The following is a 23,520-nucleotide window of genomic DNA, read 5'->3' as shown; positions in this document are numbered from 1 at the left end:
AATATTTAAAGGCTATACTTGTATAACTGCTTTGCCAAGTTAACTCATTAAAAATGGTATATCATATACATATTTTGTACATAATTGTAGAAGCATGAATAAGCATGTGGTTTTGGTCATTAACTGCATATTTTCAAGGACAGGTTTTTATTTAAGCAAATGAAATTACATTCTAGTAAAAAGTAGAGATGTGAAAAATAGCATCAACATTATCATTACTGAAAAAGATAAAAATGTGTCATCTATTTTCAAATGCTAAGTGGTGCAAAAAATGGATGGATGGATTGATGGAGACAAAAAAAACAAAAGACAAAAAAACTTCATGACATGGATCATTTGGACAACAAAGTGTGTCATCCGTGAGCTTGCAAATCATGGGAATGCAAAAAAGACGCCATCACGCTGATGCTCATCAGCACCGACTGACGGCACACAGCAGGTGATGCGGCGGACTGAGCGTCAAGCCCACCACTGCCGTCAAATCCAGCTCGTCCTCCGACATCCCTGGGGGAGGCGTGAAGCGAAAGCGCTGAAGGAGGGTGGAGAAGAAGAGGAAGAGCTCCATCCGGGCCAGACCTTCGCCGAGACAAGCCCTGCGGCCTTCAATCAGAATGAGTAGACTTGTTTGATTGATGTTTTGCTTCATGGCGGCCATGTTTTTCAACCACTTTTCCAGACTTGAGAGGTTGTACCTGCAGAGAAGGGCATGAAGGCATCCCGCTTGATGAATTTACCCTCCTCATCCAGGAAGTGGGAAGGGTTGAAGGCTCTTGGTGTCTCCCACTCACTCTTATCGCAGTGGACAGAAAAAAGGAGAGGCAAAACAACGGTGCCCTGCATGTGGGGGAGATGATGTTATACCGTACATCCAAACGGTGTCACCGAGAAAGAAGCAAACCTTTTCGATGAAGTGGCCCTGGAAGGTGATGTCCTGGCTGGTTCGGTGGTGAAGGTTTGTGGTTGCGATGTTGCTGAACCTCTGAATCTCATGGATGACGGCGTCGGTGTAGGGAAGGTTCTTGCGATCATCAGCGCAAACTTGGCGGCTTCCGATCACCCTGCTCAGCTCCTCCTGGACCCGATCTGGATGGTGGTAATGGTAATGGTAATGGTTTTACATCAGATTACAATTGAATGCATCACATAATCAGTTCACAGTTCCACATGTCCAAAAGGAGTAGGAAGAAGCAAAGCTTATTAATTCCTACCCCTCCATCTGGTACTTTTACAATCAGTAACCGTTACTATATTGTTTCCTAATATAGTTGAAGTTGTTTTTTGTTTTGTTTTTTTTTGTCACATACAGAAGTACGAGGTGATATGACCATACAATGACATAACGGGTACCATAGTAACTGTCAATATAGTGATATGTATAGCACATCATGACTGGTTCAATAATTTAATTATTTTATTTTATTTAATCATTTCCATTTTCCTTCATTGAGGATATCAAGTCTATTGGATAACCAGATGGGCCGCACGTTGGCTAACCCTGCTCTTGTGAATGTGAGTGTTAGGTTGTACTTGTTGCTAGGCAGACTTTGTTGGGCTCTCCTGTAACGGCAGTACCTTGTATTAGGGGATATTTAACCATCAATAGCAAGGCCCATCTTAGTGTGGTGGAAGTGGTGTCCGTGCCTGCAGCAAAGAGGTTGAGCACGACCTGAACCATGTTGTCCTCACTGAAGTGGTTCTGCTCATCAGATAGATCCTTGGGGAGCGAGAATGACCACACATTTAACATCAAATTAGAAATATAGCAGCACTCCATTGAAAGAGTCGACAAACCTCTTTTTGCTTGCGCATGAAGAAGCAGTCCGCCAGGCCCCTGCAATCTTCAGGGTTCAGGTTCTCCTTCACTTTGGCCAGCAGGTCCTTCATGTGCTGGATGTTTTTCTGGAAGTTCTTTAGAACTATCTGCCGGTCCTGAACCCAGCTAAACAGCCATGGAATGTTGTTGTAAAGCTGGAATAGATATTGGTGGTATGATGAAAAACTAGTTGTCATTTTTTGGAAAACGTTTGGACAACTTTCCAATTATTCCCATGATATTTTGACTTTATTCCAATAATAATGTCGCTGTTTTTGCAACCCATTTTCCCAAAAATTACAACTTTATTCACCCTTTTGTTTGTTTGGTATATTATTACCACTTTAAAATAACATTTGTATTGAATATTTCAACTTTATGCGACTAAAATCTTATTTTCATTTTATTCTCGTAAATTTGACACTTTTCTTCTTTTTGTTAGATGCCAACTTTTTCCATTTTTGCTGTTCGGGGCGCTTTTCAGGCCTACAGCTTTTACCCGGGCACAGCCCATAGAGCGGGTGACTTCTCCTGAGGCTCAGTGTGACATCACTGTGAGCCGCTGTGAAACTCAGAAAAAAAAAGTCAGCGTTCAGAGCGTCTTTTCAGGGGATTATCTGAAGGTTTGGCGTGGTTTAACACCAGAATACAACATTCATTCATTCAGCTGTCGGGGTAGACCCTGGACTGGTGGCCAGCCATTCACAGGGCACATATAGACAAACAACCATTCACACTCACATTCATACCTATGGACAATTTGGAGTCGCCAATTAACCTAGCATGTTTTTGGAATGTGGGAGGAAACCGGCGTACCCGGAGAAAACCCACGCATGCAAACTCCCCAAAGAGATGGCCGAGATAACCCTAACCCTAACGTTTGGACAACTTTCCGTACGTAGAACCTCACCTGAATTTGTTTGGATCCAGTCAAAAGTAAGTTGTCTTTGACTCGTTCCACCATGGTGGTGAAGTGAGCGTCGTCGTATTCAAATCGGCTCCCAAACACGATGGAACAGATGACATTGGACGTGGCGTTACCCAATGGTTGTGTTGTATCAAACGGCTGCCCTGCAAGACAGGTTTACTTTGGAACGATGTCCAAGGATATGATGACAATTTGGAGTGGCCAATTAACCTAGCATGTTTTTGGAATGTGGGAGGAAACCGGAGTACTCGGAGAAAACCTACGCATGCACGGGGAGAACATGCAAACTCCACACAGAGATGGCCAAGGGTGGAATTGAACCCTGGTCCGCGCGCTAACCACTAGGCCGCCGTGCCGCCCGGTACATTGTATTTTAAAACTACCGTAAAACGGGGTTATAAGGGACGGCGGGGTAATAAAGGGCAATTTTCAGGAATTTTTTTTCAATGTAATTCTGCCTTTTCATGTTAAACAGGAAGCTGTTTTGTGTGTTTTTCTTCAAAGACGCATATATTCTTGAAAAAATCGTCCAAAAAACATGTTCCCGAAAATTGTCCCTGATTGCCCCGCCGTCCCTTATAATCCCGTTTTACGGTACCCAAATGTTTTGTTTATTAATACTGAATTCTACTAATTGCGATCCAGTCTGGATCCAATTAACCACGCAAAAACAAAGGATGACTGCACAGTAGACGAGTGGTGTGTCGGTCATGAACGAACGGGTCAAAAGAAATAGTTCTTCTTTGTGAACGGAATGAACGAGGTCACCGCCCCTACAATACACGTTCAGTTGCAAATGCTTTTTTTTAATTGGCGGGACTATCTGCGTGCTTTGCCTGTTTTATCCTATCGTCGCGCCTCGCTCTGTGGGTGGGTGGGTTTAGCTGACTGAAAGACCGAGACCGAGAGATTGAACTAGTTCTTTTGACCCGTTCGTTCATGACCGACACACCACTAGACATCACGTTTTGTTGAGCTGTTGAGTCGGAACGAACGTGAACATGAGTGAACAGACTGACTCGATACGCCTGACCGGGTCTATGCAGGTGGGGATCACAGGCTAACGACCAATTGACCGAAATGAACGGATCTCTTTACTGAATGAACCGGTTCACTGAAATGAACGGTTTTGCCCACCACTACCGCACAGTAGACATGAGATAATTTCCTGTGGTGGCTATCGCCTCAATGCAACCGTACTGACACCTAGAGGCCAGTGTCGTGTACTACTCTACTACCGCTGTTTAAGGAGAGACCCACGATGCGCTTCATCGGCTTTATTAAGAATTAGACAACACACGTGCGGTGTATATTCTAAAAATAGCTACGGTTGGCCATTCTCGATACTGCTGGCGTACTGCTAACTCTGCTAACCGTCAGCTAACGAATATTCGACTCTGGCAAGCTAACGTCATAAGTCACTTCCCAAGCCCCGCCTCTTAAAGGCGCACACACAAAGTCACAGCCACTGTATTCATCTGAGCTGATAAGATCTGCTGGCGATAAAAAAAAGGTGACGTCATACCTTCATGCTTCTCAAAAATGGGAATGAGGTGGCTGCACTCCTCCATGATTTTCTCTTCAGCGAGTCTTTTACCCATTCCGAAGTCTCTCAGAGTGCTGATGGCAAAACGTCTCATTTCTTTCCACGAGTCTCCGTTTGCAAAAATAATTCCTGTCAAAGACGTCATTGGAAGTCACGTGACAACCTCGCCAACTTGAACAACGCGCACAAGTGGCTCAAACGTCTTATTTTCCTAATAAGCAAACATTGAGTTACTTTATAGTGTAAGGCCAGGCCAGGGGCCAGGGGGTGTCCAATGTGTGACCCGGGGGCCATTTGGGGACCACAGTGTTTTTTGTTTTTTTTTTATTGGCCACATTTTAAGGGATGATGAACGTTCTTACCGTGACCTCGACTCAGCTCCTCAAATATGGGCACGATGTGGCGCTCCCCAAACACGTCAGCGTGGGTGACCAGAGCCTCTTTGACCGTCTTGTATCCAGCCAGGATCACGACTTTAACGCCGCCCAAGTAGATTGTGAACACGGAGCCGTATTCTTCTGCAAGCTAACACAAGTTACAGTTCCAATTACTTTCTTTCTTGCAAATGTTGATCTTGTGATTATGACATTATTCCCATGATATTTTGACTTTATTTCAATAATAATGTTGCTGTTTCTGCAACCCATTTTTCCATTCATCGCGCTGCTGGAGCCTATCCCAGCTGTCTTGGGGCGAGAGGCGGGGTACACCCTGGACTCGTTGCCAGCCAATCACAGGGCAAATATAGACAAACAACCATTCACACTCACATTCACACCTATGGACAATTGTGGGAGGAAACCGGAGTACCCGGAGAAAACCCACGCGTGCAGACTCCACACAGAGATGGCCGAGAGTGGAATTGAACTTGCTGTGAGGCCTGTATGCTAACCACTCACACACTGTGCAACCCAATACAACATTCAAACTACATTTATAGGTGAGCATCGCAGGTCTCCTTTAAATTTCTTATTATTTTTCCAGGGTCCAGCAGGTCAATTAAAAATAATTCCAATGTTTCTCTCAGGTTTCCACCCTTAGACAGCTCTCTACTTTTCATGTTGTTTTCACCTCTAATTGCCGCCTTTACGAGCAAAGGCTATCCTAGCCAATGGATTGATTGAATAAGTGGCCACACTTGGGCAACATCACATGTAAGACAGGCTGAAATAAATAAAGCTGACACAGTATTTACCTCACAAAGGTTCAGGTGGAGCCTCTTGAGATCGAGCTGCAGCAGGTTGCCAAGCAAGGGCAAAGGTCTGGGCCCCGGAGGCCCCTTCCTAGTTTCCCGCAAAGCGAAGCGCCTGGATGCAAAAGCCAAGAGGAGCAGCACGGTCACACCGCCCAGTACGCTGCTGGAACTGGACAAGAGCGAGGCCAGAAAGTCTTCCCAAGGAGACATTGTTTGGACAGCAGGAGCTCCGGATGTCATCTGCGCAGACTTGAACTGGAACTTTGATCCATATGCTCCACCTTCCACACCCCCTTGAGCTTGTTAACCTTTTAGAGTCTCATTTCAGGGGACTTTGGCTAACATATTGAAATGCTGTTATATATGTGTAGACTTTCACATTAGCAAGTGCTTGTGAGCGATATACTCTCCACATTTTCATGAAGGGTATTTTTTCCCCATCAAATTCTAATTCAAATGCACAAAAAGAGCGATGATGACATATGTTCTTATTAGCCAGTTCTACTCCATTATTCCCATCACTAATACTACCATATACATACATTCATATAGTAAGACCCTCAAACAATGCATTTCAGTATGTGGAATCAAACTATGGAATGGAATGAGTAAGGAACTCAAACAATGCACAACGATGAGCCAATTCAAGAAACAATACAAGCAGTTGATGTTTGCTAAATACAAGGATGAAGAGTCTTGAACCAGTCATGATGTGCTATATATATCACTATATTGACACTTACTATCGTACACACTATGTCATTGTACAGTCATATCCCCTTGTACTTCCGTATGTGACAAAAAATAAACTAAAATAAAATAAAACTAAAATAAAATAAATCAGAAAGCAGGAAGTGAACAAATGTAACAGTTACTGATTGTAAAAGTACCAGATGGAGGGGTAGGATTTAATTAGCTTTGCTTCTTCCTATTCCTTTTGGACATGTGGAACTGTGAACTGATTATGGGATGCAATTGTATCAATTGTAATCTGATGCATGTTCAAGTGAAATAAAACCATTAACATTACCATAAGAATTCTTGTCCCAAATAATCACCCAAATGCTGCAAGTATTCTATCAATACAATTACACAAATAATCATGCTTAATCCAAGTCTATATCATTCATATTAACTATTATTTCAACTTTACAAATAACGATTCATGATGGTAAAAAATAATTTCATATAAACAATTTGCAGATGATGACTGTACAAAGAAAAAGTCTCTGTGTACAAAAAAAATGCACACAGAGCTACAAGGAGTACAAGGAGCTAGTGTACACAGCGCTAGTGTATATAGATCTCGTGTACATAGAGCTAGTGTACATATGTAGATGGTGTAGCTGACATGATGGATGAGCTGGATACAATTCCAATTATATATCACTTCCCTTATATTCCCTTGTTTTCAAGGACAAAGCATTTGGCAAGAAAAGCGACTTTCAGGGTGTCGACTCGGCTGTATTGATGCGTCTCACGTGCATGTTTGCCTCATGGTCCCGCCATGCAACTGTGATCTTACGCTGCCAGCTTACACGTACGGGATGTCCAGCATCTCAGCTTTATTCACATACTCTGATTCATAGCAACTTTTTATTTTTTATTTGTTTTTACACATTTTGCGTTTTTTTTTTTTTGGCTTACATTTTCCAAATATTTCAACTTTCTTCTGAAATAATCTTCAAAATTGTACTTTTGGAAATATTATGACTATGTCCCGTATTTTCTTTAGTTAATAGTAAAAAAGAATCCTACTTTTTCTCCTATCACAATCGGGTCTGGAAGCAATGAAGCGCCATAAAGGAGGGATGACTGGATACAATAACATATACCATAGTGTTATATGTTGCAGTGCATGTTGTATACTATACACCAGAGGTAGGGAACCTATGGCTCGGGAGCCAGGTAGGGCTCTTTTGATGACTGTATCTGGCTCTCAAGCGTTTCTTACCACAATAAAAATGTATTTTTGCTAACATTTTAAAGTAAACATCACGGAAATGACTGTTAAAAATAATATTCAAAATCAACAACTTTCTTATGCATTTTAATCCGTCCATTTATTTTCTACTGCAATACGGCCGACCATATCTATCTTTCCTGATGATATTTTCCAGGTCAAACACCAAAACTTGATTATTACTGGGTAATGAGGTAGTCTACCTCGGTCATTGAGATGTCAACATGTTAATGTAGACTTTCCTCCTTTAGTCAAATAGTCGCCTAGCTAAAGCTGCAGAACCAAGCCTTCTGACGAAGATGGCCAAAAGAATGAAATACGTGTACTGAATACGGTGCAAAACTATGCAGCAGCAGAAGTTGCATTAATGGCAGCAAGTATTTGATTTATTGTTGGACACTGCGCTGCTCATGAAAGTGTGCTGGCCACACCCCATTGGCGTGGGGTAGTGTGCCTGGTCTACATAATTAGAGCCCATTATATCTAAAACTGTTGGTCTTACATAAAAATGCACACATTTTATTGCATTCAATGTTTAAAAAAATGTATATGGCTCTCACAGATACACATTTTAAAATATCTGGCCTTCATGGCTCTCTTAGCCAAAAAGGTTCCCGACCCCTGCTATACACTATAGTCAATATGTTAATACAAACCTTTTTAAAAGTATGCATGGTATTCACTTGATTACATATTTTAAATACATATTTGTACTTTTTTCTACAATTAAAAATGTGTATTAGATATGAAAAATGCAAGGTTAAGCCGAAACAATGAAATATACAATGCATATTTGGATCATATTGGGCCCCTCGTGAAGGGAAACGAGGCTGCACGGCACACAATCATCCACCAGAGGGAGCCCTAACACAAGTAACGATACTTATCTATTTGTTATAGTTTCATTAATTCATTCATTTTCTACCGCTTTTCCTATTATTTTATAATTATGCTAAATAAATAGTAATATTATAGTGTATTATACTATATGCTCATTTATTCATTATGATATGTATTATTATTGTCAATAATTCTAATATTTATGATATGATGAGTATTTCGTATGCAATAATAGTATGTAATCTGCACGTTTGGTATTTAGCCTACCTGTGCCCAGGTAAGCGTTCTGTCAGTGAGATGATAGTGAACCATTCCCTGGTCTTCATCCTTGAGTTGGCTTCCTGTTTGGGAGTGAGGGTGAGGCTGAGGATGAAGATGAGGACGTGTCGTTTTGTTACCTGGGAAGGTGCGTTGGATGAAGTCTTTAAAAAGCTGCAGGTCGCCGTCCTCCAAGTCGGCCTCAGTGTGGACTTTAGCCAGCAGGGTGCAGCCGCTGCCAAACTTGCTCTTGAGGTGCTGCGGACTCCCGAGAAAAAAATTTGGAGTGTGATTTACTTGAGAAAAGCTAGGTAACAAATTGCACGCACAATTCCTAAGTAACTTTTACTTGGGAAATATTGAAGTAAAATTTACTTCTCAGCAAGGATTATTTTTTTAATTAAAAATACTCATTAACATTACTTGAGATTTATTGTCACAGACACAAAAGGTACTCTGTTTGGTAGTAAATTTTGCTCAAAACTACCTTTGAATCTACTTAAAAATCAACATAAATATACTCACTTTTCAGGATTGTTTAACTAGTTTTCCCTTACTTAATTTGGAGAAATTTACAAGTAATATTTACATGAGATTTAAGCTACCACCTACACCACTTTTCTAATATGATTGTGTTGTATTTTTTTAAGATGGCCTTCTTTGAATTAAATGAAATTATCTTAACACATCTTCTTTCAAACCAGAACACCTTTAGGACGTTTGTACTAACGCTGTATTTACTTCCAGCAGTGCGGTTACAAATACCATAGAAAACATTATAAATCATTGGAGATTTGTTTTACACGTGTCATGTAATGCTTCCACACATCAGACAATCAGTTATACTTGCCAGCCACATTGAATGAAAACATTTGGCAGAGGGGCTGTTTATATATGTAGTCATCAAAAGGAAGGACATACTTGATCACGGTGCACAAAAACACAACACATCCACAGGTTGAGATACCTGTGAAATAAATTAAACATTTCACCACTAAACCAAAGACCTGGGTTCGATTCTCCGTTGCATGTTCTCCCCGTGCATGTGTGGGTTTTCTCCGGGTACTCCGGTTTCCTCCCACATTCCAAAAACATGCTAGGTTAATTGGCGACTCCAAATTGTCCTTAGGTATGAATGTGAGTGTGAATGGTTGTTTGTCTATATGCGCCCTGTGATTGGCTGGCCACCAGTCCAGGGTGTATACCGCCTCTCGCCTGAAGTCAGCTGGGATAAGCTCCAGCATACCCCCACCCTAGTGAGGATAAGCGACATAGAAAATGAATGAATGAATAACTAAACCATGTTGGCGTCATTCAACAGCTGTACTGTGATCTTACCTTGTCTAAGCTTTTGAGACCAAATTATTGAGTGTCAACGTCCTTCAATATTCTGTGAAATAGATTGAGAAATTATTTCAATTATGGCAACAATACAAAATCTAAAATCATCACAATGGTTTCAGATTGCGTGCACATTAGTCTAAACTACAAAGCTGCTTGACAATATTTGTTGATCTTTTAAAAACACAACACTCAAAATCAACTTAGTTTTAAATACAAATATTTATTCATCTGTGTCTTGAAACCTAACCTAAACTAACCAGATCTTTTTCCTCACAACGGGATACTGTTGAGGAACTCCATTATCCAACTCTTTTAAATCAATAAAACTTAACAAAAGGCTAAACTGCCATTTACAGATTCAAATAACCATATACATATTATTGTAATGTTACCTTCTCAGTCAGGCGTCTTAGTTGGTGCAAGCTGCTGTTTTACACACAGAGAGGACTCTGCTTCTTAGACGCTGTTGACAAGTGGAATAAACAACATTGTAGTGACAAATCATGACAATATCATGTGTTACATTAAAATGACCACAGATGAACTAACCTTGCTCCAAAATGTCTAATCCTTCCAGGCTGGTTTCAGTCATTATTGATATATTTTCAGGGTCTGAACAAACTCCGCTGCTGTACAAAAACTCCCGCTCCCCGACAGCATCCCCAAGACTCAGGTCGCTAGCATACTTCAACAAATATTTAAGCTACACGCGGTTCCCATATGCCTTTGGACACTGCTGCTGCCAAAATAATCAAATAACATATATAAGGAATGAATTATTTACAGATTTAATAAACATAAATATCTCCTGTTCTGCAACCGAAAACACCTACACAAAGCTCGCAGTTGATAGCTAGCTAGCTAGCTGGCAGGCTAAAGGTTAGCTAATGCTAACGTCAGTATTTCACATTATAACACTGACGTAAAGAGATGAGGACAGGTGACAGAAAAAAGCCAGATAAGCATATGACATACCCATATGGCTCCACATCGATGAATTTCCTTGTTAAACGACTGTCCATGTCGCCTTCAACCGTCTTCCCGTGAAAAAAACATGGCGCCCTCCAACTTTGCCTTGGGAAGTCTGAGGGCTAACAATCCTCTGACGCATGCGCAGAATGTCCACAAGGGGGCCAGGTTTACTGTTTTTTTCCCCAAGTACATTTTAGTATCTGGTATCAGGTTGTAAAATCAATACATTAGTTATGTAAATATTACTTGGTGTCAGTGATCAAATTTACATATAAATGTGAGGATACAAAGTTACACACAATCATCAAGTAAGGCATTAAATAAAGAGTGAGATTTTAGAGTAAAAGAAGTTAAATAATAAAATTATTCAATGTAAAATTTAAATTAATATTTGAGGTAATAATTACAGGGCCAAAAAAATCATTTTTTTCAGTGCACTTGAACTGGCCGCTGACCATCACGGCCAGTCTGGTGCACAGCGCAATTGTTTGAAATATATACATTAAATTTTGGAATTTCATAAATTATCCCATTTTCAATTCAGTCATTCCTTTTTCTTTTTAATTGGACTTCAACTAGGTTGAGTGTTCTATATCTATATCTACAGCTACACTATGGACGAAACTAGAAAGCACGGCAGCTTCAAAAACTGACTTTAAATATCCTTGCAATCATTTCAAATAGAAATACTTTGACTAAGATAAATGGCTGTAATGTTAGAAGAAAAAGCCCCAATATTCAGAGAAAAAAGCTTCATTCTTATTAGAAAAAATGTTATCATTTTGTAATATCCAAGTGGCAAGGTTGTGTCCTTTCATTTTTCCAATGACCCTCGCTGGAAAAAGTTAGGACACCCCATGTTTAAGGGATGATACTCTTACCGTGACCATGATTCATATTGTCAAATATTGGGTAGACATGGCGTTCTCCAAACTCCTCTGCATGGTCGACCAGAGCCTCTTTCACCGTCTTGTATCCAGCCAGGACCACCATTTTCTTGATGCCAAAGTAGACCGTAAACACCGAGCCGTATCGTTCAGCGAGCTAAGAGAAGACCAATGAGTGGTGCATGACACTCTGCTCTGGACGTCTTCGACACTGACCCTCTCTTCCTTCCTTTTGTTTGGGTTTTGGCACTGCCTCACACCCTTTTTATAGGCATGAATATTTAAAGGCAATACTTGTATAACTGCTTTGCCAAGTTAACTCATTAAAAATGGTATATCATATACATATTTTGTACATAATTGTAGAAGCATGAATAAGCATGTGGTTTTGGTCATTAACTGCATATTTTCAAGGACAGGTTTTTATTTAAGCAAATGAAATTACATTCTAGTAAAAAGTAGAGATGTGAAAAATAGCATCAACATTATCATTACTGAAAAAGATAAAAATGTGTCATCTATTTTCAAATGCTAAGTGGTGCAAAAAATGGATGGATGAATTGATGGAGACAAAAAAACAAAAGACAAAAAACTTCATGACATGGATCATTTAGACAACAAAGTGTGTCATCCGTGAGCTTGCAAATCATGGGAATGCAAAAAAGACGCCATCACGCTGATGCTCATCAGCACCGACTGACGGCACACAGCAGGTGATGCGGCGGACTGAGCGTGAAGCCCACCACTGGCGTCAAATCCAGCTCATCCTCCGACATCCCTGGGGGAGGCGTGAAGCGAAAACGCTGAAGGAGGGTGGTGAAGAAGAGGAAGAGCTCCACCCGGGCCAGACCTTCGCCGAGACAAGCCCTGCGGCCTTCAATCAGAATGAGTAGACTTGTTTGATTGATGTTTTGCTTCATGGCGGCCATGTTTTTCAACCACTTTTCCAGACTTGAGAGGTTGTACCTGCAGAGAAGGGCATGAAGGCATCCCGCTTGATGAATTTACCCTCCTCATCCAGGAAGTGGGAAGGGTTGAAGGCTCTTGGTGTCTCCCACTCACTCTTATCGCAGTGGACAGAAAAAAGGAGAGGCAAAACAACGGTGCCCTGCATGTGGGGGAGATGATGTTATACCGTACATCCAAACGGTGTCGCCGAGAAAGAAGCAAACCTTTTCGATGAAGTGGCCCTGGAAGGTGATGTCCTGGCTGGTTCGGTGGTGAATGGTTGTGGTTGTGATGTTGCTGAACCTCTGAATCTCATGGATGACGGCGTTGGTGTAGGGAAGGTTCTTGCGATCATCAGCGCAAACTTGGCGGCTTCCGATCACCCTGCTCAGCTCCTCCTGGACCCGATCTGGATGGTGGTAATGGTAATGGTAATGGTTTTACATCAGATTACAATTGAATGCATCACATAATCAGTTCACAGTTCCACATGTCCAAAAGGAGTAGGAAGAAGCAAAGCTTATTAATTCCTACCCCTCCATCTGGTACTTTTACAATCAGTAACCGTTACATTTGTTCACTTCCTGCTTTCCTAATATAGTTGAAGTTGTTTTTTGTTGTGTTTTTTTTTGTCACACACAGAAGTATGAGGTGATATGACCATACAATGACATAATGGGTACCATAGTAAATGTCAATATAGTGATATAGATAGCACATCATGACTGGTTCAATATTGTTTTATTTTATTTTATTTGTCCCGTACCGAAGTACGAGGTGATATGACCATACAATGACATAAAGGGTACCATAGTAAATGTCAACATAGTGATATGTATAGCACATCCAGACTGGTTCAATGATTTAATTTAATTAAATTTATTTTATTTGTCCCGTACCGAAGAACAAGGTGATATGACCATACAATGACATAATGGGTACCATAGTAACTGTCAATATAGTGATATGTATAGCACATCATGACTGGTTCAATAATTAAATTATTTTATTTTATTTTATCATTTCTATATTCCTTCATTGAGGATATCAAGTCTATTGGATAACCAGATGGGCCGCACGTTGGCTAACCCTGCTCTTGTGAATGTGAGTGTTAGGTTGTCTACATGTCCAAGGATCAAGGACCGATAACCAGGTTCAGACTACTTGTTGCTAGGCAGACTTTGTTGGGCTCTCCTGTAACGGCAGTACCTTGTATTAGGGGATATTTAAGCATCAATAGCAAGGCCCATCTTAGTGTGGTGGAAGTGGTGTCCGTGCCTGCAGCAAAGAGGTTGAGCACGACCTGAACCATGTTGTCCTCACTGAAGTGGTTCTGCTCATCAGATAGATCCTGGGGGAGCGAGAATGACCACACATTTAACATCAAATTAGAAATATAGCAGCACTCCATTGAAAGAGTCGACAAACCTCTTTTTGCATGCGCATGAAGAAGCAGTCCGCCAGGCCCCTGCAATCTTCAGGGTTCAGGTTCTCCTTCACTTTGGCCAGCAGGTCCTTTATGTCCTGGATGTTTTTCTGGAAGTTCTTTAGAACTATCTGCCGGTCCCGAAACCAGCTAAACAGCCATGGAATGTTGTTGTAAAGCTGGAATAGGTGAAACTATGTTGTTGTAAAGCTGGAATAGATATTGGTGGTATGATGAAAAACTAGTTGTCATTTTTTGGAAAACGTTTGGACAACTTTCCAATTATTCCCATGATATTTTGACTTTATTCCAATCATAATGTCTCTGTTTCTGCAACCCACACTTTTCTTCTTTTTGTTAGATTACAACTTTTTCAATTTTTGCTGTTCGGGGCGCTTTTCAGGCCTACAGCTTTTACCCGGGCACAGCCCATACAGCGGGTGACTTCTCCTGAGGCTCAGTGTGACATCACAGGAAGCCGCTGTTAGAAAAAAAACCTCGGAGAAAGTCAGCGTTCAGAGCGTCTTTCAGGGGATTATCTGAAGGTTTGGCGTGGTTTAACACCAGAATACAACATTCATTCATTCAGCTGTCGGGGTACACCCTGGACTGGTGGCCAGCCAATCACAGGGCACATATAGACAAACAACCATTCACACTCACATTCATACCTATGGACAATTTGGAGTCGCCAATTAACCAAGCATGTTTTTGGAATGTGGGAGGAAACCGGCGTACCCAGGGAAAACCCACGCATGCAAACTCCCCAAAGAGATGACCGAGATAACCCTAACCCTAACGTTTGGACAACTTTCCGTACGTAAAACCTCACCTGAATTTGTTTGGATCCAGTCAAAAGTATGTTGTCTTTGACTCGTTCCACCAAGGTGGTGAACTGAGCGTCGTCGTATTGAAATTGGCTCCCAAACACGATGGAACAGATGACATTGGACGTGGCGTTACCCAATGGTTGTGTTGTATCAAACGGCTGCCCTGCAAGACAGGTTTACTTTGGAACGATGTCCAAGGATATGATGCCAGGTACACATTTTCATTCATTCATTCATTCATTTTCTACCGCTTTTACCGCGACGAGGGTCGCGGGGGGTGCTGGAGCCTATCCCAGCTGTCTTCTGGCGAGAGGCGGGGTACACCCTGGACTGGTGGCCAGCTAATCACAGGGCACATCTAGACAAACAACCATTCACACTCACATTCAGACAATTTGGAGTGGCCAATTAACCTAGCATGTTTTTGGAATGTGGGAGGAAACCGGAGTACCCAGAGAAAACCCATGCATGCACAGGGAGAACATGCAAACTCCACACAGAGATGGCCGAGGGTGGGATTGAACTTGGATCTCCTAGCTGCGAGGCCTGTGCGCTAACCACCCATACGCCGTGCAGCCCGTTAAAGAGACTAAGGCAAATATTTTTTCCTTTAGCTTGAGTAAAATGTTCAATCCTTTTGGAGCTGTTCATTTATACAAATGCGTCCTGTCATTTCTTTTTGTCCATAAAATACAGTAAAAATGAGCATATAGTTGCAAATGGTGATTAATTAATAAGTGAAAACAGATGAATTTTATTACAATTTGTAAACATTTGACAGCCCTAATTGATACAAATGCAGTTAGAGTAGCAGCTGCACTACAGCGACGTTAACTGGTTTACTTGTTCAACTTAGCAAGTGATGGCAAGGGTAAATGGGTTCATGAAGACGAGTAAGGCTGTGAGCCACAATGCAGTACAAGTTCTGAACGACTCATGCATGACTTGCATATCTCTACATGACTGCGCACTCGCCATGTCGGCCTTTTTTGGGCAACATCCGGGTATACAGTAACTGACACTATTTTGCTTGTCAGTATGAAGGTACTTATACACTTAAATGTCTTACATAAAAGCAGGGGAATGCAGGTCACGCTGTAAGAATGAACACAGAACAGTGAACACAAGTCATCATATCAGATATATGGCTTTAGTAGTTTTTTAATAGTTTTTTGCCTTTTCATGTTAAACAGGAAGCTGTTTTGTGTGTTTTTCTTCAAAGACGCATATATTCTTGAAAAAATCGTCCAAAAAACATGTTCCCGAAAATTGTCCCTGATTGCCCCGCCGTCCCTTATAATCCCGTTTTACGGTACCCAAATGTTTTGTTTATTAATACTGAATTCTACTAATTGCGATCCAGTCTGGATCCAATTAACCACGCAAAAACAAAGGATGACTGCACAGTAGACGAGTGGTGTGTCGGTCATGAACGAACGGGTCAAAAGAAATAGTTCTTCTTTGTGAACGAATGAACGAGGTCACCGCCCCTACAATACACGTTCAGTCCGTTCAGTTGCAAATGTATTTTTTTTAATTGGCGGGACCGAGAGATTGAACTAGTTCTTTTGACCCGTTCGTTCATGAACCGACACACCACTAGACATCACGTTTTGTTGAGCTGTTGAGTCGAAACGAACGTGAACATGAGTGAACGGACTGACTCGATACGGCTGACCGGGTCTATGCAGCTGGGGATCACAGGCTAACGATCAATTGACAGAAATGAACGGATCTTTATACTGAATGAACCGGTTCACGGTTCACGTGGTTTTGCCCACCACGACTGCACAGTAGACATGAGATCATTTCCTGTGGTGGCTATCGTCTCAATGCAACCGTACTGACACCTTGAGGCCAGTGTCGTGTACTACTCTACTACCGCTGTTTAAGCAGAGACCCACGATGAGCTTCATCGGCTTTATTAAGAATTAGTCAACACACGTGCGGTGTATATTATAAAAATAGCTACGGTTGGCCATTCTCGACACTGCTGGCGTACTGCTAACTCTGCTCACCGCCAGCTAACGTCATAAGTCACTTCCCAAGCCCCGCCTCTTAAAGGCGCACACACAAAGTCACAGCCACTGTATTCAACTGAGCTGATATCCGAGCTGATAAGATCTGCTGGCGATAAAAAAAAAGGTGACATCATACCTTTATGCTTCTCAAAAATGGGAATGAGGTGGCTGCACACCTCCATGATTTTCTCTTCAGCGAGTCTTTTACCCATTCCGAAGTCTCTCAGAGTGCTGATGGCAAAACGTCTCAGTTCTTTCCACGAGTCTCCGTTTGCAAAAACAATTCCTGTCAAAGACGTCATTGGAAGTCACGTGACAACCTCGCCAACTTGAACAACGCGCACAAGTGGCTCAAACGTCTCATTTTCCTAATAACCAAACATTGATTTACTTTATAGTGTAAGGCCAGGCCAGGGGCCAGGGGGTGTCCAAAGTGTGACCCAAGGGCCATTTGGGGACCACAGTGTTTATTTTTTTTTTTTTAATTGGCCACATTCTAAGGGATGATGAACGTTCTTACCGTGACCTCGACTCAGCTCCTCAAATATGGGCACGATGTGGCGCTCCCCAAACGCGTCAGCGTGGGTGACCAGAGCCTCTTTGACCGTCTTGTATCCAGCCAGGATCACGATTTTAACGCCGCCCAAGTAGATTGTGAACACGGAGCCGTATTCTTCTGCAAGCTAACACAAGAGTGGTGTTTATTTTCCAATTACTTCCTTCTTGCAAATGTTGATCTTGTGATTATGACATTATTCCCATGATATTTTTACTTTATTTCAATAATAATGTTGCTGTTTCTGCAACCCATTTTTCCATTCATCGTGGTGCTGGAGCCTATCCCAGCTTTCTTCGGGCGAGAGGCGGGGTACACCCTGGACTTGTTGCCAGCCAATCACATGGCACATATAGACAAACAACCATTCACACTCACATTCATACCTATGGACAATTGTGGGAGGAAACCGGAGTACCCGGAGAAAACCCACGCGTGCAAACTCCACACAGAGATGGCCGAGGGTGGAATTGAACTTGCTGTGAGGCCTGTATGCTAACCACTCACACACTGTGCAACCCAATACAACATTCTAACTACATTTATAGGTGAGCATCACAGGTCTCCTTTAAATTCTTATTATTTTTCCAGGGTCCAGCAGGTCAATTAAAAATAATTCCAATGTTTCTCTCAGGTTTCCACCCTTAGACAGCTCTCTACTTTTCATGTTGTTTTCACCTCTAAATGCCGCCTTTACGAGCAAAGGCTATCCTAGCCAATGGATTGATTGAATAAGTGGCCACACTTGGGCAACATCACATGTAAGACAGGCTGAAATAAATAAAGCTGACACAGTATTTACCTCACAAAGGCTCAGGTGGAGCCTCTTGAGATCGAGCTGCAGCAGGTTGCCAAGCAAGGGCAAAGGTCTGGGCCCCGGAGGCCCCTTCCTAGGTTCCCGCAAAGCGAAGCGCCTGGATGCAAAAGCCAAGAGGAGCAGCACGGTCACACCGCCCAGTACGCTGCTGGAACTGGACAAGAGCGAGGCCAGAAAGTCTTCCCAAGGAGACATTGTTTGGACAGCAGGAGCTCCGGATGTCATCTGCGCAGACTTGAACTGGAACTTTGATCCATATGCTCCACCTTCCACACCCCCTTGAGCTTGTTAAGCTCTTAGAGTCTCATTTAAGGGGACTTTGGCTAACATATTGAAATGCTGTTATATATGTGTAGACTTTCACATCAGCAAGTGCTTGTGAGCGATATACTCTCCACATTTTCATGAAGGGTATTTTTTTCCCCATCAAATTCTAATTCAAATGCACAAAAAGAGCGATGATGACATATGTTCTTATTAGCCAGTTCTACTCCATTATTCCCATCACTAATACTACCATATACATACATTCATATAGTAAGACCCTCAAACAATGCATTTCAGTATGTGGAATCAAACTATGGAATGGAATGAGTAAGGAACTCAAACAATGCACAACGATGAGTCAATTAAAGAAACAATACAAGCAGTTGATGTTTGCTAAATACAAGGATGAAGAGTCTTGAACCAGTCATGATGTGCTATATATATCACTATATTGACACTTACTATTGTACACATTATGTCATTGTACAGTCATATCCCCTTGTACTTCTGTATGTGACAAAAAATAAACTAAAATAAAACTAAAATAAAATAAAACTAAAATAAAATAAATCAGAAAGGCAGGAAGTGAACAAATGTAACAGTTACTGATTGTAAAAGTACCAGATGGAGGGGTAGGATTTAATTAGCTTTGCTTCTTCCTATTCCTTTTGGTCATGTGGAACTGTGAACTGATTATGGGATGCAATTGTATCAATTGTAATCTGATGCATGTTCAAGTGAAATAAAACCATTAACATTACCATAAGAATTCTTGTCCCAAATAATCATCCAAATGCTGCAAGTGTTCTATCAATACAATTACACAAATAATCATGCTTAATCCAAGTCTATATCATTCATATTAACTATTATTTCAACTTTACAAATAACGATTCATGATGGTAAAAAATAATTTCATATAAACAATTTGCAGATGATGACTGTACAAAGAAAAAGTCTACAAAAAAAATGCACACAGAGCTACAAGGAGTACAAGGAGCTAGTGTACACAGCGCTAGTGTATATAGATCTCGTGTACATAGAGCTAGTGTACATAGATGGTGTAGCTGACATGATGGATGAGCTGGATACAATTCCAATTATATATCACTTCCCTTATATTCCCTTGTTTTCAAGGACAAAGCATTTGGCAAGAAAAGCGACTTTCAGGGTGTCGACTCGGCTGTATTGATGCGTCTCACGTGCATGTTTGCCTCATGGTCCCGCCATGCAACTGTGATCTTACGCTGCCAGCTTACACGTACGGGATGTCCAGCATCTCAGCTTTATTCACATACTCTGATTCATAGCAACTTTTTATTTTTTATTTGTTTTTACACATTTTGCGTTTTTTTTTTTTTGGCTTACATTTTCCAAATATTTCAACTTTCTTCTGAAATAATCTTCAAAATTGTACTTTTGGAAATATTATGACTATGTCCCGTATTTTCTTTAGTTTGATCCATATGCTCCACCTTCCACACCCCCTTGAGCTTGTTAAGCTCTTAGAGCAGAGGTAGGGAACCTATGGCTCGGGAGCCAGGTAGGGCTCTTTTGATGACTGTATCTGGCTCTCAAGCGTTTCTTACCACAATAAAAATGTATTTTTGCTAACATTTTAAAGTAAACATCACGGAAATGACTGTTAAAAATATACAAAATATACAATACAAAATTTAAAATCATCACAATGGTTTCAGATTGCGTGCACATTAGTCTAAACTACAAAGCTGCTTGACAATATTTGTTGATTTTTTTCAAACAAAACACTCAAAATCAACTTGGTTTTTAATACAAATATTTATTCATCTGTGTCTTGAAACCTAACCTAAACGAACCTGATCTTTTTCCTCACAACGGGATACTGTTGAGGAACTCCATTATACAACTCTTTTAAATCAATAAAACTTAACAAAAGGCTAAAGTGCCATTTACAGATTAAAATAACCATATACATATTATTGTAATGTTACCTTCTCAGTCAGGCGTCTTAGTTGGTGCAAGCGGCTGTTTTAGAGGACTCTGCTTTTTAGACGCTGTTGACAAGTGGAATAAACAACATTGTAGTGACAAATCATGACAATAACAAGTGTGACATTAAAAACTAACCTTGCTCCAAAATGTCTAATCCTTCCAGGCTGGTTTCAGTCATTATTGATATATTTTCAGGGTCTGAACAAACTCCGCTGCTGTACAAAAACTCCCGCTCCCCGACAGCATCCCCAAGACTCAGGTCGCTAGCATACTTCAACAAATGTTTAAGCTACACGCGGTTCCCATATGCCTTTGAGGACATTGCTGCTGCCAAAATAATCAAATAACATATATAAGGAATGAATTATTACAGATTTAATACACATATCTCCTGTTCTGCAACCGAAAACACCTCCACAGAGCTCGCAGTTGATAGCTAGCTAGCTAGCTGGCAGGCTAAAGGTTAGCTAATGCTAACGTCAGTATTTCACATTATAACACTGACGTAAAGAGATGAGGAAAGGTGACAGAAAAAAGCCAGATAAGCATATGACATACCCATATGGCTCCACATCGATGAATTTCCTTGTTAAACGACTGTCCATGTCGCCTTCAACCGTCTTCCCGTGAAAAAAACATGGCGCCCTCCAACTTTGCCTTGGGAAGTCTGAGGGCTAACAATCCTCTGACGCATGCGCAGAATGTCCACAAGGGGGCCAGGTTTACTGTTTTTTTCCCCAAGTACATTTTAGTATCTGGTATCAGGTTGTAAAATCAATACATTAGTTATGTAAATATTACTTGGTGTCAGTGATCAAATTTACATATAAATGTGAGGATACAAAGTTAAACACAATCATCAAGTAAGGCATTAAATAAAGAGTGAGATTTTAGAGTAAAAGAAGTTAAATAATAAAATTATTCAATGTAAAATTTAAATTAATATTTGAGGTAATAATTACAGGGCCAAAAAAATCATTTTTTTCAGTGCACTTGAACTGGCTGCTGACCATCACGGCCAGTCTGGTGCACAGCGCAATTGTTTGAAATATATACATTAAATTTTGGAATTTCATAAATTATCCCATTTTCAATTCAGTCATTCCTTTTTCTTTTTAATTGGACTTCAACTAGGTTGAGTGTTCTATATCTATATCTACAGCTACACGATGGACGAAACTAGAAAGCACGGCAGCTTCAAAAACTGACTTTAAATATCCTTGCAATCATTTCAAATAGAAATACTTTGACTAAGAAAAATGGCTGTAATGTTAGAAGAAAAAGCCCCAATATTCAGAGAAAAAAGCTTCATTCTTATTAGAAAAAATGTTATCATTTTGTAATATCCAAGTGGCAAGGTTGTGTCCTTTCATTTTTCCAATGACCCTCGCTGGAAAAAGTTAGGACTCCCCATGTTTAAGGGATGATACTCTTACCGTGACCATGATTCATATCGTCAAATATTGGGTAGACATGGCGTTCTCCAAACTCCTCTGCATGGTCGACCAGAGCCTCTTTCACCGTCTTGTATCCAGCCAGGACCACCATTTTCTTGATGCCAAAGTAGACCGTAAACACCGAGCCGTATCGTTCTGCGAGCTAAGAGAAGACCAATGAGTGGTGCATGACACTCTGCTCTGGACGTCTTCGACACTGACCCTCTCTTCCTTCCTTTTGTTTGGGTTTTGGACTGGACTGGTCGCCTGCCAATCACAGGGCACATATAGACAAACAACCATTCACACTCACATTCATACCTATGGACAATTGTGGGAGGAAACCGGAGTACCCGGAGAAAACCCACGCATGCAAACTCCACACAGAGATGGCCGAGGGTGGAATTGAACTTGGGTCTCCTAGCTGTGAGGCCTGCGTGCTAACTAATACAACATTCTAACTACATTTATAGGTGAGCATCACAGGTCCCCTTGAAATTTATTATTTTTCCAGGGTCCAGCAGGTCAATTAAAAATAATTCCAATGTTTCTCTCAGGTTTCCACCCTTAGACAGCTCTCTACTTTTCATGTTGTTTTCACCTCTAATTGCCGCCTTTACGAGCAAAGGCTATCCTAGCCAATGGATTGATTGAATAAGTGGCCACACTTGGGCAACATCACATGTAAGACAGGCTGAAATAAATAAAGCTGACACAGTATTTACCTCACAAAGGCTCAGGTGGAGCCTCTTGAGATCGAGCTGCAGCAGGTTGCCAAGCAAGGGCAAAGGTCTGGGCCCTGGAGGCCCCTTCCTAGTTTCCCGCAAAGCGAAGCGCCTGGATGCAAAAGCCAAGAGGAGCAGCACGGTCACACCGCCCAGTACGCTGCTGGAACTGGACAAGAGCGAGGCCAGAAAGTCTTCCCAAGGAGACATTGTTTGGACAGCAGGAGCTCCGGATGTCATCTGCGCAGACTTGAACTGGAACTTTGATCCATATGCTCCACTTTCCACACCCCCTTGAGCTTGTTAAGCTCTTAGAGTCTCATTTAAGGGGACTTTGGCCAGGTAACATATTGAAATGCTGTTATATATTTGTAGACTTTCACATTAGCAAGTGCTTGTGAGCGATATACTCTCCACATTTTCATGAAGGGTATTTTTTTCCCCATCAAATTCTAATTCAAATGCAGAAAAAGAGCGATGATGACATATGTTCTTATTAGCCAGTTCTACTCCATTATTTCCATCACTAATACTACCATATACATACATTCATATAGTAAGACCCTCAAAATATGCACAACAATGAGCCAATTCAAGAAACAATACAAGCAGTTGATGTTTGCTAAATACAAGGATGAAGAGTCTTGAACCAGTCATGATGTGCTATATACAGTGCATCCGGAATGTATTCACAGTGCATCACTTTTTCCACATTTTGTCATGTTACAGCCTCATTCCAAATTGTCTTAATTTAATCTCTTACCTCAAAATTCT

At 41.2% G+C, this 23,520-nt stretch overlaps 2 protein-coding genes across 5 annotated transcripts; both read right to left on the bottom strand.

Moving 5' to 3' along the window:
- Positions 1–121: 121 nt before the first annotated feature.
- Positions 122–11,064, bottom strand: LOC131103333 (cytochrome P450 2K1-like). Its single transcript, XM_058049497.1, has 13 exons — positions 10,863–11,064; positions 10,280–10,350; positions 9,882–9,933; positions 8,684–9,796; positions 5,483–8,626; positions 4,650–4,812; positions 4,267–4,416; positions 2,724–2,884; positions 1,792–1,968; positions 1,573–1,714; positions 899–1,083; positions 693–834; positions 122–600 (listed from the first exon to the last, which is right to left on the bottom strand). Exons 5-13 carry the CDS (start codon positions 5,720–5,722, stop codon positions 413–415), a joined length of 1,548 nt encoding a protein of 515 aa, XP_057905480.1. The 5' UTR covers positions 5,723–8,626; positions 8,684–9,796; positions 9,882–9,933; positions 10,280–10,350; positions 10,863–11,064; the 3' UTR covers positions 122–412.
- Positions 11,065–12,168: 1,104 nt separating this feature from the next.
- LOC131103335 (cytochrome P450 2K1-like) lies at positions 12,169–22,003 on the bottom strand. Of its 4 annotated transcripts, XM_058049502.1 has the most exons (11): positions 21,144–22,003; positions 20,585–20,647; positions 18,330–19,418; positions 17,492–17,654; positions 17,108–17,257; positions 14,953–15,113; positions 14,123–14,299; positions 13,904–14,045; positions 12,919–13,103; positions 12,713–12,854; positions 12,169–12,620 (listed from the first exon to the last, which is right to left on the bottom strand). In XM_058049502.1, the coding sequence occupies exons 3-11, from the start codon at positions 18,567–18,569 to the stop codon at positions 12,433–12,435; spliced, it is 1,548 nt and encodes a 515-aa protein (XP_057905485.1). In that variant the 5' UTR covers positions 18,570–19,418; positions 20,585–20,647; positions 21,144–22,003; the 3' UTR covers positions 12,169–12,432. The 4 variants fall into 4 exon arrangements, with proteins under 4 accessions (XP_057905485.1, XP_057905484.1, XP_057905483.1 ...); XM_058049501.1 differs by having other exon boundaries at positions 18,330–20,647; XM_058049500.1 differs by having other exon boundaries at positions 18,330–22,003.
- Between the last annotated feature and the right edge of the window lie 1,517 nt (positions 22,004–23,520).

The sequence above is a fragment of the Doryrhamphus excisus genome, chromosome 15 (assembly GCF_030265055.1).
Source record: "Doryrhamphus excisus isolate RoL2022-K1 chromosome 15, RoL_Dexc_1.0, whole genome shotgun sequence".
Taxonomy (NCBI): domain Eukaryota; kingdom Metazoa; phylum Chordata; class Actinopteri; order Syngnathiformes; family Syngnathidae; genus Doryrhamphus; species Doryrhamphus excisus.
Note: the sequence above shows the minus strand (reverse complement) of the source record. Positions and strands in the feature narration are given on the sequence as shown.